The sequence below is a fragment of the Indicator indicator genome, unplaced genomic scaffold (assembly GCF_027791375.1).
Source record: "Indicator indicator isolate 239-I01 unplaced genomic scaffold, UM_Iind_1.1 iindUn_scaffold_60, whole genome shotgun sequence".
Lineage (NCBI taxonomy): Eukaryota > Metazoa > Chordata > Aves > Piciformes > Indicatoridae > Indicator > Indicator indicator.
The window spans coordinates 231,225-248,959 of record NW_026539191.1 but is presented as its reverse complement, the minus strand read 5'-3'; the positions used below and the strand labels follow the sequence as shown (position 1 = coordinate 248,959).

General features: G+C 40.3%; 1 protein-coding gene across 2 annotated transcripts in view; it reads right to left on the bottom strand.

The window, feature by feature from the left end:
• The window catches only part of FOXN3 (forkhead box N3), a 121,173-nt gene that overhangs the window by 80,026 nt on the left and 23,412 nt on the right, over positions 1–17,735 (bottom strand). For both annotated transcript variants that reach the window (XM_054398494.1, XM_054398495.1), the window contains exon 2: positions 13,115–13,251. In XM_054398494.1, the coding sequence (XP_054254469.1) occupies positions 13,115–13,251 (137 nt within the window). The remainder of the gene's footprint in view (positions 1–13,114; positions 13,252–17,735) is intronic.

Here is a 17,735-nt window from a genome sequence, read left to right as displayed (position 1 = left end):
AGCAGCAAGTTTTCATAGAGCCAAAGAACTGCTCCACTGATGCTCAAGGAACTCTGCAGGTTTGCAGGCAATCTGCAACACGTGGAGGGCTGGGTGGCACGCAAGGTGCTGTGCCTGGGCCAAGCCCTGTTAGACAACACACAGGGCAGCACAGGCATTTTCCAGAGCTCCACCAGCAGCAGGAACCAGGAGGGAAGTGAGGAAGTGTTCAACACACCTCACCTCCAGCACTGCAGCAAGGCTGCTGCTGAGAAATGCAACAATTTGAGGGGTCTGAGGCAGTATGGAGAAAGGACTGCAGAATACAGTTCCTGAAGGATAACAAGCAAAGAGGAGATTTAAAAAAGCCTGCTACTTTTCAGCTAATGACTGTGTTTGCAGGTAGTGCCAAAAAGGAACAATGACTTCTCTTACTGATGTACTATCAGTGTTGACCATTTCCCAGCCAGACTTGGAAGCAAAATTAGTTCTTCTGTAACTGGAAACTTCAGTCTAGGAAATGCATTAAAACAAACCCACAAATAAAGCTATGTCCAATGGACACTTGTTTCCAGCAAACCTAAGGCTAACCTTGAACTTTGAATCAGGCAAAATAGGACAAAAGCTTCAAAAGTTTTTCAAGTTGGTAGGACTGTGTCACCAGGAGTCCACATGAAGTTTTAACACTTAGATACTGCACAGTATCATTATTGTCTTAAAGCTTAAGGACAACACAAGAAACTCAATCTGATGAAATACACATTGCTTCCATCATAATGCGAAGGAGTATTCCTGAGTTTAAATGCAGTTGTAACTATTTCCACACCCTCACTCACTACTGCACACCTTTAAAAAAAATCACAGAATGTTAGGGGTTGGAAGAGACCTCGAAATATCTAGTCCAATCCCCCTGCTAGAGCAGATCACACAGTAACACATCCAGGCAGGTTTTAAATGTCTCCCGTGAAGGAGACTCTATAACCTCTCTGGGCAGCCTGTTTCAGTGATGTGTCATATTCACAGCGAAAAAGTTTTTCCTTATGTTTACATGGAACCTCCTATGCTACAGCTTGCACCCACTGCTCCTTGTCCTATCATTGGACATCACTGAGTCTGGCTTTGTTCTCCTGACACCTGCTGTTCCTGTATTTATAAACAGTTTATGAATGTCTCCTCCAATCTAAAGAGACCCAGCTCCCTCAGTCTTCCCTCCTAAGGGAGATGGTTCCACTCCCTTTAGGTATCTAGCAGGTATCTGCTATGTAGCAGGTATGCTATGAATACATTAGCATTAAGAAAGAAAAAAGAAAATACTTGCCTCACTGTCCTGAGAGATCAACCCTTCCTGTGAAGCATCACTAAGAGATGGCTTGTCAGGTGCTGAGACTCTACAGAAAGCAGTATATAAGACACAAGGTTTCACTAGATTTAGTGCAAAGAGGCAACACCATAGATGCTGTGTAAGAAGGCATGCGCTTTGGCACATGCAGCTAGCTTCTGACTATCACTGGGGAAAAAGGCACATCTGTTAATACAAGTATCCTCTAGAAATGGTGTGGGTACAGAGTCACACAGTAGGAATTTGTCATTTATCTCCAGTCACAGAAATCAACCTCAGGTTTCAACTCAGCTGAAATTATTGATGAGTTTTCTTTGTTTGCGCCATAGCTTGTGATCAGGCTGTGTCTTGATGGTCTTTGAATTAAAGACAGGTAATAAGTCTGCTTAGCTCTGTGCATACTACCATTCTCTGAAAGTTAGGATCCCCCACCACTGAAACAAGTTCATTTTAATTCTCCATCTCTTGAAACGCCATCCACAAACCTTGTGCCCAGGATCCATTGCTTATTTCTGTTTGCATTTGCATCAGAAATTTCTCCTCAGGTCATCCAATTCAGCTTTCTGCCAACAGAAAACTCCTTCCTGCAGTCAATTTTCTACAGTTTTATTGAGTCTGCTTTTCAGCACTCTACCAGATGGATTTCAGACCATTTCCTTTAAGGGATTAATTCAGTCTAATAAGTTCATTATTTGCGCCTGGTCAGCGACCAAAGAAAGATAAGCCAGAGTCTGCTTGCTTCCTCCTCACATGCTATCAAAATGGCAAGTTTTGCACCCAAGAGTCAATGTTCACAATAGCAATACAAGAGAGCCAGAGACTTGCCTGTGAAAATCGAGCACCTGCATTAGCAGAGGGATGCTATATTTGTTTATAGCATCAAAGCAACCTCTCTTTTCTACCTTGCTGTTTGACAACTGGAAGTTAGAAGAAAACCTAATTCCTTGAATAAAACAACCACAGGAAAAAAAAAAAATCACCAGGATCCCACTTACTGTGCAACTACACAGGTGTCTTCATCAGCACAATTGAAATAGCAGTTTGCTATTGTACAAGGACAGCAATAGCATCTTAAAATTACTTTACAAAGGCAAAGCCAAATAAAATACAAAACCAAGGAAACCCCCCCACAAAATAAAACCAAACAGTAAACCAATCCCTCTGCTGAGCAATCAGAAGACACTGATCCCAGGGTTCTTAGGCAGCTGTTTGAAAACTAGTCTGGAGGCTGTCACGTGTATGGTTAAAGCTCAAATGTGCTTTTGTTGTCTTAGACTAGCCAAAGGGCAAACTCAGTGGCAAATCCAAACAGCTTGGAAAAGTTTCACATGTTAGTTTTGGGGTTTTTTAACTGATCAGATGGCAACTGTTAGTGGGGTTTTTCAACTGCAGTGCCTGAGAGTACCACCCACAGAGTGATAGTCACTCTTCTCAAAGGCATCTCATACCCCTTGTAGCAAATTGAGGGGGGCAAACGGGCACAGAAACAGGCAAAAATGAACTGCAACATGCTCAACATAAACTGAACTCCAAAAGCTCTTGTTCCTTCATCATCACAAAACAGAGAGCTCATCAGTATAACTTGTTTTCAAAGCAGGGTTTTGATGGTAATATACCCAGGGTGCAGAATAAGATCATGGAATAAATGTATTTGTATAAATAAATGTATTTGTATAAAGTTTTCCATGTACACTATGTTATACTTGCTAGTTGCAAAATAAAAGTTGGCTACAGCAGAAGCTTTGTTTGTTATTAATTCCCTTAAGTTTAGAAAATTATTTCATTCTAATTAATGGTTTTCCTTTTTTAATCTCATGAGTCTTCATCTCTCTCATGCAAACGAGCTAACAAGAGAACTATTCTTCATATAGAGAAGGTACTCCAATTAACAGACAACTTAAATACTTGGGGAGTTGTTACGAATTTTGCCATTGATCAGACAGCTGCCTAGAAAAAAAAAAAAGCCCTTTCAGGGAAGTTACATAATTGAAAGTAACCCAATTTCTTTTTGTTTACATTTTTTTTCCTCTATCTTCTGATCCAGATAAAATTTAATAATGCCATAAAAATCAATGATGCCAATGTTTGTACATCTCTTTGTCATATACTTTTACTGGAACCTGCATTTTGCAGTGACATTCTGTCTTAAAAAAAACTACACCACCACCATGCTCACACAAGATAAAATCCAGAATTATATATGCTTCTAAACACTAAAGTGTCATTAAAAAAAGGAGCTTGTTCTAAGCATCTTAGGGTTTCAAATAAACCTTATGAAATTTTCCATCAAGCCTGTAACCACTATTTGAACAGAACTTCTTTCGGAAAGATATATAATGGAATCCTGATAAAAATAGTTACAGAAAAGTAAAAACAGTGAGAGGCATGTATCTCTGCAATATTTATATTATCCAGGCACACAACATAGAGAGCCCATCAGTGACGCTGAAAACTGCAACATAGAGAACAACTGGGAACAGCAGTCAAGCATAAGGGGCCATATGCAACAAATGTGAAAATTCACCAGCCACAGCAAGTTGGACACTGACTGCTATCTTTGAAAAGGGCAAAATAATAAACTACAGTTATCCCACTTTCTCAAATAAAAGTCCTTGTAGTATGAGCTGTAATACCTAAAATATGTCATACAAGCTAATGAAAAGAAAATGTAACAAGTGTATGCATGCTGCAGCAAGCCAAGAAAGAAATACATTTACATTTGTATTAGTAAGACCCATTGGCTGTGCAATCCTGGATGCTTTAAGAGCAAAGCAATGAGTAATTACCCTACACAACTGAAGCATACGCAGGAGCCCACAGAGCAAATTCTGGCAATTAAAAGGAGGAGATTGCCAACAAAGTAGAAATGAATCAAGATGAAGAGAAAGGAAAGATACTTTATAAAACTCTGATCCACCCTCATATCTGACCTGGTCAATCTCTTCAGTCATTCCCGTTTTACAAAGGAAAAAAACCAAAACAAATCTTAAACCACAGAGGTGGTAAGTAGAGAGGTGTATGTGACAACCCAACTAACTGCACTTCAAGTGGCAGCAGAGCCTGGCTTTACATCACCAGCGCTCCTCTTCTGGTTTCCACAAGTTATTCATCCACAAAAGGAACTTCTCTAATGTGTTTGCTAGTCAAACTGTCTGCACAAACCTACTTCAGGCTAGCTGTCTCAAGCAATTCCGCTGTCACTGTTGCTCTGAGTACTTACTCTTCTGTAATGAAAATAGGTCACCTGCACTAAACATTTTGATTCTGAGTGCAAAAGACAGCAGCTTCCCTAGTAGTCAAGCTGCCTTTTGACATAAAAAAGCACACTGTATATGCATATACCTGTGCACTGAAACCCCTGAGGTTTGCACAATTATCACTAAAAGAGCATGCAATCATGGGGTAAAAAAGCCTCAGACGCAAAACAAGGTATCTTACCAAAATTGTAACAAGATGAAAACCATAAAGTCAAAATTCAAAATCCAAGTGTAAAAAAGTTTCAGTATGAAAAAAACTCTAACCTCTATGCTTTTTATTCAGAATTAGATATTTTAATACTATTTAAGGCCATTTGATTTTTATTCCTCTGAGGTACAGACATTCCTGTGAAAGGAAAAAACTCTAGCAAAATAGTTTTATTCATACAAAACCCAGTTCCATCAAAATAGGAAGAATGCCACTTTTACATAGTAGGATCATACAATCAGAGGACAGATTCACACACATGAAAAACTGGATACAAAAGAAAATCATGGTGATCAAGGGAGTTACAAAAGCAGAACAAACATTGTCAGTAATCATGACTTGAAACTGTAACCCTGAGCTGACATTATGACATTAGAAGTCATAATCACAATTCAAGAGTTCAAATATCAACATACAAACTTATCCCCAAATTTACTTTCTTCAAACAAACAAATTAAAACACCTGCCACCTCCAGAAAGCATACCAAACTATATCTACAGATACTACATGATCAGCATACAGTATACTGTATATACAGCATAAGTAACCCAAATAAAGTGTGTTGGCTAATAAAGTTTCAGAAAGTCTCATCTGTTGAAACTTGTGTTGATTTTATTTATTTTTATCTGAGAATAAAACTGAAGAAACAGCTTCAAGGGAAATTGACTTTCAGTTTAAGATTTAGGGTCTTTAGGATTTTAAAAAATCATTTGCAGAAAGACTGATCGATATTTGAGAAATACTCTTGAGGTCAGATACACATGCTGGGATTACAGACACCTAACACAGGCATGAAACACAACTGTATTTATAACTATGTGTATTAAATAACTGGAAACACTATTGAGACAAACATGGACTAGTACACAGATTCCCCCTATGACAGGGTGGCATGGAAACCAGAGAGGATTTTTTTCAGGACAAAGACCATTTGCAAAGAGAGTATTGCAGACGAGCTGGCCTATGAGCTCTGAAATTCAGTACATCTTCCCCTGAAGCTCAGTGTCTCCCAACTTGCTGTCAGCTACCCGGGTCCCAGGCTGAGGGTCTATTAACTAGTTCAGTATTTTACCACTTGATGGTTAACCCAAGACCTGGTGGTCCACCTATATCACAGGGACCTCACCTCATTCAGATTTTCCAGTCACACCATGAGCATCAATGAAACGAGACTGCGCAGAGAAAAGAGGAACTGATTCTCCCTGGTCATGCTCATCTTCAAGGATGTTTCTCTATGGACAACCAGGGGTTTTATGGTACACTTGTCACCTTTTGTAACAACCTGGGGAGAAGTCAGGTCACTTGCAGCCAGTTCCTCCACCTCTTGGACACAACTGGACCACCCCAAGATGATGAGGGGCTGCCAAGTAAGTGCTTGGACTCTTCACTTAGGCAAGGCTATTGAACCTGTGTGCAGAACTGACATTATCAGGATATTACATATGGAACCAATAATTTAGACAAATGTTGGGAGTGTCACATATATAGCAAAAGCCCCCTCATACTCTAAATATGTACTCCATTCCCCAATATACATTCAAATGTCAGGTAAACAGAATAAAGGTCCATGCAGGTTTTTGCTTAAGACAGAGCTGCAATTCTTGTCTGTTTAGTCAATGCACTTTACTTTGAGTCTAAACAAGCATTAAATAAATCATGAAGAGTTAAAGTGCACAATGTCTTAAAATTACAAGAGTAGCTATTCCAAAAAAGTCAGCCCTTCTCTACTGGGTGGAAGATTCTATGATTATCATAACTTTTTTCTAATTCACAGTAAGTTTGTTACTATTAACGTGACATTAGAAACTCTTCTAAGAATTTCAGTCTTACAACAGAACTGCAAGTAAGGTGATTTTTTTTCCTGTACATCTTTCTTACTACAGGCACCAATGGAAAGAAAGTAAATAACTAAAGAAGTGAAAAAAACCCAAAACTAAAAAATAAATTAAAAATTTATTGGAGTTCTGGAAATAACCCATCCTCAATCCAACAGCAATAAAGACATGACACACTATGACGCTATTTGCAGCTTCCCAAGTCTCATGAGTCTGTTTTCAAATGCATAAGTCAGATCATTTCCACTGCTTAATAGTATTAATAAACATGATGCTCATGTCATCCACTGCTCATCACTCAAATACTTGCTCCCAAGTCTTAATTTTCAAATACTAAAATTTCAGTGAACTGTTACTGAATTGCCTTACAAGGATTCCCCACACATGCAACTGCTGCAAGTTATAATAGTGATGCAATGGCTATTAATGGGACAAAGGGTGAAAGATGGACTGAACCCTGCCAAGTAACCAAAGGAGATGTGTGCCCCATGCTTTCTGTTTTTTGCTATAATATACAGCTCATGCACTGCACAACATATGCCCTAACTGCACAAGAACACACCCTGGGGACAGCAAAGAAAAGAGATGGGGTGTTGCAGAAGATAGTCTCAGAAGCACAGCATGCACTTGCTTCCAAGTTTCTGCAGTCACCAATTCACAGCTCTGTCAATGAGGCCACTCTAACGACTCTCATAGTGAAATATCCAGGGTTAGAGAGGGATTTACAAACAAACTAACAAAATACATACCTAGGCTATCCTTTTCCCATGAACTGAAGTGGAAATACCTATGATACCATTCCAAGCTATCTTTGGAATAAGGCTATATTTATCTATATCATAGAATCATGGAATCAACCAAGTTGGAAGAGATCTCCAAGATCATCCAGTCTAACCTATCACCCAGCCCTATCCAATCTACTAGACCATGGCACTAAGTGCCTCATCCAGTCTTCTCTTGAACATCTAAGTCATAAGGTAGGGGAAGAAAAAAGTAATAACCCCCCCCCCAAACACATAACTGGGAAGATTGTTCAACAAATGTGACTATGAATGATAACAATGGAAAGGCTAGTGTTCACTCCCCATGTAAGGAAAGGATGCTTCTTCACAGTTTTTTACCAAAAGTCTGCAAACATACAGCCAAAGCAAAGACACAACCAAATCTTCATGTAGTTCAAAAATGGGGAAAAAAGGTATTTGTACTATTTTGAGGGTATAGATGAATAACAATTGGAAACATCTCAGCTAAGCATTTATTTAATTTTTGAGAGGAACAAAGACATGATTAGAGGGGGTTGCTTTTATTTCCATCATCTGTTCCTGCTAAACAGAAGTGTGCTGCGGAACAGACACATGAAACTGTTGTGTGAAAGAGGGCAGACTCGGACTTTCTCTCTTGCACTTCTTTCTCTCTCCAGGCTCTGCTGCCACCTTTCCTAATTTATCTCCCTCACCTCTGCCACCTTTCCTAATTTATCTCCCTCACCTCTGCCTCCTTCATACTAACTTCCTTTTAAAAGGTAAGAGCTCATCTATTTTGTTTCCTGAAACTATGCTCAATTGGCCACTTCCCATATCATAGAGAGCTGATAAGAATATGTCAGAAAACAAGTCCTGGACTGACAAAGTCCTCAAATACTTACACACTTCCAGCATTACAGTCATCCACTCAAGCAAAAATTCTGTTTTCTTTTGTTATTCCTACCTGACACCCAATGGAGCTGATATTCTTTAATTTTCCTGAAAGCACAAATAAAGGAGCACAATCCTCAAGTACAGATGCTCTTCAAACTTGTGTTCCCTGCCATTCTGAACTACAAAAGCCACAAAACAGAATTCCACAAGACTCCACCTTAACACCACACCGAGAGAAACAAATCCATTCTGTTGTTATTCAGGAAGTAAGTATTTAGACTCATTTTTATAAAGGGGTTGTAACATGCACAGAAATTAACATTAGACTGCTCTATGGTCAGCTTCGTTTCCTATTGAAAGCAAAACCCAGAACTACAGAATTCAATCTGCACTTCCACACTGCAAAGGACAACCAATCAATTTATTTTCTAAGTCCCATCTTGCAAAGAGACGTCCTGCAGTGTCTTCCACAGCCTTGAAATTTTCAGTGAATGGCAAAAGGTTGCTTCACCAGCTTCACCAAACGGCCTCAGAAGATCACATCTGATCTCAGCTTAGAAAGTGTACAGATAAAAGAATGCTTATGCATTATCCAAAAGGAGCTGTTTCAACAGGAAGGAGCAAACAAACAAGGAGCCAAACAAAGTCTTTCTGAACAAGTAGACTAGGGCAATGCAAAACTAAACCCACTCCTCAGTTTCCATCTTGGGCATGTGTGTGATTTCATCACATAGAGCAACTTAGGACAGATGTGTCAATGTTTGCCAGTTCTTGAAAACTACAATTACCAAAACCCACAGTGCAATAATGCTCCACAAGTCCGTAAAGGGATCTAACTTTTATCCACCTGTGCAACTAATTATTTCTGTTATTTTACATTTCCTGACAATTTTCAGCAATAATTGAGAATTAGCCTTGTGTAAAGGGAAAAGAAAAATCCATTTAAGATCTCCTTGAAGCACTACTAGACGTAAAAAATCCCACCTACGGTTCAGTTATAGAAGACACAGACTTACATAGTTACCTAACTGATGCTGTGTCTATAAATGTATTTTAAGGTTGCTATCAACAATGCAATTGTAAATATTTTAAAAGAAACACATTAGAATAAAGCACTGTTTTTTCCACACCAAGGAGAGCCTTTTCTTTATAGTGCTAGTTCATCAGCGCTAGTTCATTCCTGAAATTAATCCTAAGTGACATGATATATGCTTCAATTAGAAGAATCAGATAAAAATCCAAGGGTTTTTTAGCTATTTGGCATAAGTATTATTTTTTAAGAACACACACTCAACCCAATTAAAATGGAAACAATTCACACTGCTATATTCCCCCCCTTCTTAAAGATAATCTTCATCCTAAATTGCAGAAGCAACTCAGACAACTGTAGTCTGAAGTCCTTTTTTATGTACAAACACTGAAAGGTTGCCCTTTTTCCCCCCTAACTATGCACTTCTACACATGGACCCAACATAATCCAAACTTACTGGTTTGAGTCGTATGTCTTATCTCAAACAATACAAGTGTAACACTGACTCCATCATTCAGATGTGTAAAACTCCTTCATAAAAGGTCCTTCCTGTTATGTTTATGCAGGATGCTCTAATGAAGTTGTAAAGCTAAATTATCTGATTTAATTAACTCTGCTCAGAAAGGGAGACTTTGTTCCGTGATCATCTTGCTTGCGATATTTTTACAATACATTCTTCCACTCTGTCTCAATTCACCCTTAAGCTGCTTATGCAGATACTAAACAGAATTATGTGATTCATTTTTGTATCCTTATTCTTTTAAAACATCTGATAAAGATAAGCAATAGGTCAATTTGCCTCTGTGGAATTGCACCAACTGATCCTTATAAGCCTTGTAATACCTCTGATTAATTCCCTTCCTTCCTAGAGGAAAGAGTACTATTGGCAAATTCTCTGGTTCCACACATACTTCATTAATATCAGGTTATATAGATTTTCAGAGCTGTGGGCTTCAGTTACGTAAGATGGATGCCTAGCAAAACCTCTGACACTCAAGGATTTTTTTTTTCTAGATATGTTATCTTCACCATCAGAAAAGTTTTCCCTATTACTATGATGATGCATTGCTTTGGAGATTGGAGAGTGGATTTACATTTTCTATCCATTATTGAAGCCTTTGTACACATGAGAAAGAAATCATGTAGATATGAGATTACAGATTATCCAAATGCAGGGAATGTTCAGATCCTTATCAATATATCAGAAATATACTGGAAAAAAAAAACTTTTGTCATGGAACTGCCAATGCATAATTAAATTAATTCAGCAGTCACTGATGGTCTAGACCAGCTTTGGTTTGATATTTTGCCAGTAGTTAGTAGAGAAAAAATAAATATTTTATAAAACCATACGAAAATTACGTTTTACTTGACAATGGAACTTCTGAGAGATGTCCAGCTAAAAATAACAGTAAGACCAGAATTTCTTCATACAAAACCCAGCCTCCTTTGGGTCTCTCTATTCATGAAGCATCTGCTATTGCAGCCACAGAAGCTCTTTGGTTTGTGATGCAGCCATGACAAAGGAAGACTGGAAAGCACTTAACAGCAGAAGCAGTGCAGCAGCAGCTCTGACACTCCCTTGTTTCTGAGGAGAAGCTGTTTCTCTTTTGGTTTTGGGACTCATTAACGGGTATTTTGGTAGCACGCTTCCTCTGCCTCACTCAGAAGATAGCTTTGCCATTGCCCAGCTACATTTGTGCACTGGTGAATGCAGTCAGTCTTTGAAAATGCTTTCTTAAATCCCACGCTGTTTAGCACTTGTCAGTACACCTCTGCTCTCCCACACATGAAAACAGGTCATCAGGTTCTGGCCACCCAGATGGCAGCATGACTTCTACCCGAGCTCTGCAACTCCATGGGCATTCTTTGCGACATGCAGCAAGGAGAGCAGTGGGCTGCAGTCTGCACAGGATGCATGGCAGTCACCCAGGACAGACTCCCTAACACCCAGTCCCCAGCCAGGGCATATGTATGGCTCACCCCTGCAAGCACTGCTAGCACCAGCATTGCTGCATCACTTCTTTCTACCTAACTTGGAAAAGCTATCCTGTGAGCTCCTGCAGGCAACATCTGCCAGCAAATTTCTCAGTGGTTCTGGCAAACCTGACCCATTAAGTTAACAGTCACTTCAAATATTAATTAAAAAAAAAAATCCACCTGCTTTCAACCCTGTGTCTTTACTGGAATTATTTGCTTGAGGAGATTAGAAGGGAGCAAAATCCCTCCATTTCTGTGTTAAATGTGCATTACACTTTTACTTGATATGACAATATTTGAATAAATCTGTATGGCCATAACTAAAATACTCTTTAAACAGAAACAATGAAGTGATACTGTGGATGCAAGCCTTGTTTAAACACGCAACTTACAATTTCAATGCCACTATTCAAATTATGTATCTGTCCTTCTGCAAAACACTATAGTAGTGCAATCGCTGGGAAATGGAAAAAATGTGAAGTGAAAAAAAATCCCTTCTAAAGGTGGTACTATGGGAAATATTTTTCTAGCACTCCACACATCAGAGGAGGAGCAAGCTGCAGCTGTACTGCTCCAGGACACCCCTCCTACCGGCTGACCCTCAGCCGGCCACTCATTTCTAAGCGGGGGACAGTTCTCGGCGGCAGCCCGCCGCCGCGGAACACAACACCCGGTTAGCGGGCCCCCGACTCCGAAAGAACGCGGCGGGGCTGCCGTCGCTGAGCAGGACCACCCTGAGCCGCCCGGTACCCGCCGTTACCGCGGCAACGGCGCCCCACCAGCCGGCCCCTTCGCCAGTCAGCGCCGCGCGGCCCCGTGACGCACCGGCTCCGCGTTGCCAGGGAGACGCCCGCGTTGCTATGGCGACCATCACGCTCCTCGGGAGGTAAGGGCGGGAGGCTGCCTCTCCCGCGCCAGCCGCGCGGCCCCTGCTCCGGCCCAGCCGTCGACCCCAGGCCCGCCCTATCGGGCTCATCGCAGATGCTGAAACGACTCCGGAAAAACATCATCACGCACACACACACACCCCTGACCCCACCTCCGAACCCTAAGAGAGCTGTCACAGTCACTCAGTCCTGGTGGTGCTGTTGATCTCTGCTACGGCTGGTTAAAGACACCTTCCTGGCTTTATGGCGTGTGGTACGGCGCTGGCCATGACCAGCGTTTCTCCCCCTGCTGTGGCACGCTGCCAACATTTGGGAAAAGTGAAAGAAACAACTGCTGCATCAGCAGCAAGGCAAAAGCATCCCCACATGGTGCCCGGCAGTTGTAGATATCTTCCTTTCTTCACTAATACCAGCCATAAGCAACAGCAGATCAAAACCAAACGCAAAACAAGTTAAAACCCCTCTCCCTCTCACCCTCTGGTATAACCTGGAGAGCAGGCACTTGTGCAGGGGGTTTATGGACAACAAAAGCCACAGGGCTCGACTGGAAACCTGAGAGCAGCACAGGCAGGACAAGAACCATAGCTCACCTGTGGAAAAAAAACATCTCATCTCCTTCAAGTGAGAGTACTGTGCTTCTATCTATGCAAAGGAGTAAGCAGATACTTTGGAACTCTTCATCTGGTTACATGCATTTTAATTTCAGGTGTTCTTTTGCCAAAGGGCTCTGTGGCTCACGTGGGAGGACTGTCACGCAGGAGGACTGCCATGCAGAAGGATGGGCAGGTAAGGCATCTCAGATGCAGGCTGAGCAAGGCCAGGTTGCCACCAGCACTCCAGGGCTTTCTTTGCTAGCACATTTCTAAACTGCATCACTTAATTACATTTAACATCTTACCCAAGATCCATACGTAACACTGGATGAAAACATTGAGAGTTGTAAAATGCATCTAGTTCTTACCTTTGATATGCCTGAGGAGATGTGGGAGGTGTATTGAACACATGCGAATATGGGTGATAGGGTGTCTTTTTCAAAGCCTGAATAAGATTTTGTCTATATTCTGGGTCTATACACCACAAGGACCCCTTTCCAATACTCTGCAAAGAAAAAAGAATTAAAAAAAAAAATCAAATATTTGATCTAATGGCATAGCCTTCTTTAGTTAACAGTATTTGTCAGGAAAAGCATTGAGTTTGGGGTTTTTGTTCTGAAAGAAGTGAACACAGTTTGCTTGCAAGAGACTATTGCTCCATCAATAACGTATTGCAACTGTACAGTTCTTGGGGTAAAAAAAAATCTAAGAATGAATGTTTGGTTGCTTCCCCATTCCCCACCTCCACCCCCTCTTGTTACTAGTTAAGATGATTTAGTAACATCTGGCAATTTCCCCACCACCTTACACTGAAAAATAAAAAAACTACCATTACTGTTAAATGGAAACTTTAAATAAAATTATATTATTTGTGAAAGTAAGTGTCTTTTGATGTTATACTAACATGAAACAGGGCTAAAAAAAGGAGGGGTTTAAACACCCTAGAAACTGTTTTAAAAATAAAAGAACTTAATCCTTCAACCCATGTGACATCAGTGCCATTATACTATGAGAAGAAATTAATCATTTTCCCCCCCTTCTGCCAAGGGGAAAAATAGCAAATCCCACAAAACAAACAGAGTTTAAACCATTTAGGGGTGTTGTGAGACTGCGAACGGTTAAAACAACAACTACTGTAATCACCCTTTCTGAACACATAGCAACTCAAGCAGTCAATTTGTAATGCTAAGCCTACACTAAAATTCTGTATTTATTCTCCAGTTACAAGCAGTGCAGTTCCAGTTCTTGTCTCAGTCCCATCAGAGGTCAGGGTGAAAATATTTTTAATTGTTTTGTGTAAGTTCTCTAACTAATAGAAAAGTAACTTTCCCTCTGCTCCACTATGAAAGCACATAAAATGATAGGTCAGGAACAGCCTTGGTCTGCTTGAGCAAACCAAACACCAGTCCTAATTATTGACTGAACTCCACTGGCAGGCTTTCAAGGCATTACAATAAGATTTTTGGTAAATGTTGACTTTGTCTGGAACAGATGGAGGAGGCTGCGCTACCAATCTAGCCGCTTTTCAACCCAGGACTAGCCCTTTTCTCACCTCCAACTTCTATCAGCAGAGCAAGGCTCTCAGTTTCATGTGTTGAAGAAAACACAAACACAAAAATCACACCAGAAGTGGGATATTATTTTCTAAAGCCACAAGGAAGACCAAAACCAGACACTTATTTCTGTTCAAAAACTTATCTTTGCAGAACCCTACCAACTCCTAAGTGCTCCTTTGCCTCATGGATAGATTTGGGACACACAGTGCAACATGCAAAATGCTTAAAAACCTCCTTCTGAGACTATGGACAACAAATCTGTACTAAAGTGTCCCTCCCAAAAATAGCAGAATTAAGATTAAAAATCTTCCCCAGTATTGCTGGATAACTGTGGGGAAGCATCTAGCAAGTTCATGTGACACCAGGTTTGAATATAAATGATAGAAGCTGGACCAACCCACAGGAGTCCTAACTGCTGCTTTCAGAAACAAACACATCAGGTAGAGGGGATGGAGGGGGAATCATGAAGAAGGAACTGCATGCTGCTCTGGCAGAAGCAGAAATGTGGGGTCAAGCCTCTTCAGGATAGCAGGGTTCAAGCCTGCCTCTTTTTTTGTTTCCCAGGGGCACCTCACAGGCCACTGAACAGTCTAAGGAAAGACATCGTCCAGCTCTTGAGCCAAAGCCATGCTCTTGCTTGGCCAAAAAGCCCAAGACTTAATGGGCTAGAGAAAAGGAGCAAGACTCTTGGGCTTTCATCTCAGTAAAGCACTACTGCAGATGACTGAAAGATCCACTGCTGGTGTCAGTGGTAGAAGCTGTGTGCCACACATCTCAAACCAGTTTGCAAAAACGAGGTTGTTATGTTTAGTCCTCCTTTAAATATGGGACAATAAGCCAGAGACTTGACATAATAAACTTGGTAAGTGACTTTTAGGCAAAGGACAGAGTCAAAAATAGAATCCAAACCTCTCAAATTCCACTTCGATGCTCCCATCCACGCAAGAAGAACATAAAATTTCCTTTTAAGCAAGCAACAACCAAAACTAGGAACATTTTCCAGAGAAACTCTTTGCTGGATTCCTTATTCCTTACATCATGGGCTAAGCTTAAAATAAATAAACAAATAAATAAATAAATAAAGTTGCACTTAAATACCATCTACCTTATTTGTACTTACTGGAACACAACATATTGTTTCCAAACTTCTCTGGGTTTTCATTTATTTTCAAGAGAGACTTTTCATCTACCTGGAAGAGATTACTCCTCAAAACCCGTAAGAGTTAGTTCAAGTTGAGGGCCTTGCAAGATGAAGTCAGTACTGAACAGTAATTTCAAAACCTTTCATTACTGTTAAGCTAAATTTATTTGGCTTGCTGGTATTCTTGCAAAAGACAAAAATAATCTCACTGAAAAACAGAAACTCTCTCACAGAAAAAGTATTAAGAATTATACTTCTTGTTTAAAGAAACAGTGGGAAGGCAGATAAGCTGTATTTTTACTGCAGCTTAGCTGACTTATAATTTAGCAGCAAAACCAAATGCAACGGTCTCCAACCATGAAAAGTCCCTTTTTTAAGACTGTTACTTTTGTTTTTCCACAATCACACAAGAGAACAAAAAGAAAAAGAAAACTGAAGTGTCATCCAGTTAAGAATCCTTCTTGACTATCAGAGGTGTGAAGAGCTCCGTTAACTGTCTGTTTAGATTTGTCATTAGTCTTTCCATATACAGAGCAATCAAAGAACAGAAATCTTTGGAACTCAGATCCATCAGTTAGTGATTAATTTCCATCTTATGACACTTGGCATGCTCCTTCATTACCTCCTCCAAGCCAAAAGTCAATAGTGGCTCCAATCAAAAAACAGCAAGGAAAGGGGGGGAAAAAAAGGAAATAAAAAAATCACTGGATTACATTTGTCTTCCAGGCAACAAGCAACTGAGGGGTGGATAGCAGTCCCTTGATCACCTCAGTGATGGAGTACCTTCAGACCTCCCGACATGCCATCTCCTCCCAGGGCCAGGCAAAACTGCCTCCCTCCCACTTACCACAGGCTACTGTTTTTGCATTGCATTCACATATAAGGTTATTAAGAACAGTGAGAGTGTTACTATGAATACCCTTTGCCTTGTCCAAGAAGAGGCTGTAGTTGCAGGTAAGCTATTTCAGAGGTACTAACGGGGAGAGAAAGCAACATGTAGTAATTACCCCACAAAAGTTTTTAACTAAATACATTTTCTTTTAAAAAAATCCTGATTATCTTTTCTATTCTATCAGAATACTGTGTACTAAATCCCAAATTATTAATTCATTTGCTCTCTCATATCTCAAATACATAAATCTCATTCCTCCCTCAATAATTAAAACCAATGCAGTGCCATGAATAGGTACACGATATACTCAGTGTCTAATTGGGTTTTTTCTCCTAATAGACAGCATACAAAAGTTTCAAATCCTGCTTTATACAACCTATTAGTACTCTTATCTTACTAAGACCAAACAAAAATGCTTGGTCATCTTTTAGTAGAATGGGAACAAAAGTTGGATATTTAAAAGTAAAATAATTAAAACGCTGCTTGCTGCTCTTTTGGTTGTTATAGTTGAAGATAACAAGCATTATCCACTATTAAAACTCTTCATTATAAAGCTTTTGCTTCCATACACCTCACAATTATCTGCTTGGCCTTACAGATCTGCCCACAGTGCAATTAAAAACAAAAACAAACAAACAAACAAACAAAAGTTGTGTACTGAGCTCTTTCCAAGACCAATGGCTGGGAGTAAATACATGCTCTCTCATACACGAATGCCAGAAAATGTTTATTTGAGGATTTTTTTCCCTGGTTATTTTAACACAGACTTGAAATGTGTTAGAAACACAACTCTTTTCCAGTGCTGTTCTTTTCATTGCCATACAAATAGTCTGCCCAAAATAAAGCTTTTGGAAGATAGTAGATATAGGAACTGCAGAATACATAACTTCTGAGGGACACTGGCAATTTCAAATTGTACCTTCTGAAGCTCCAGTTACATGTTCACTGTGTATCCACTCAGGACTGTGCAGCAGAAACCATGAAGAAGCAGCTCCAGGCACCAACATATCTCACAGCAGCAGACCCACCAAGAGGGTCTCTCTAACAGAACAGACCCCTAAGGGAACAACCCTCAAAAGGGATGGGTGGTCTGACTTGCTGCTGCTGTTTCCCTGGTCCTTGCTGTGCTGTTCTCCTGCCTGCCTTCTTGCATCTGCCTGGCTCTTCTTCCAAAACCCCATTTCAGTCATTTTCCTTGAAAAAAAAACTATTTAGCTGGCAAATTTTTTGGCATTTAAAGTCATTACACCGGCTCACATGAAGGGTCTGATGAGCACCCAGCACTGCTGCAAAGCAGAGCATGGAGGTTGGAGCCCAGGAGAACAGGAGCTGTCATCTTCTGCAGCAGGACTCACAGTGACATCCCTGTGAGTCTCCTGGAAAAAGGAGGAAAAGAAAAC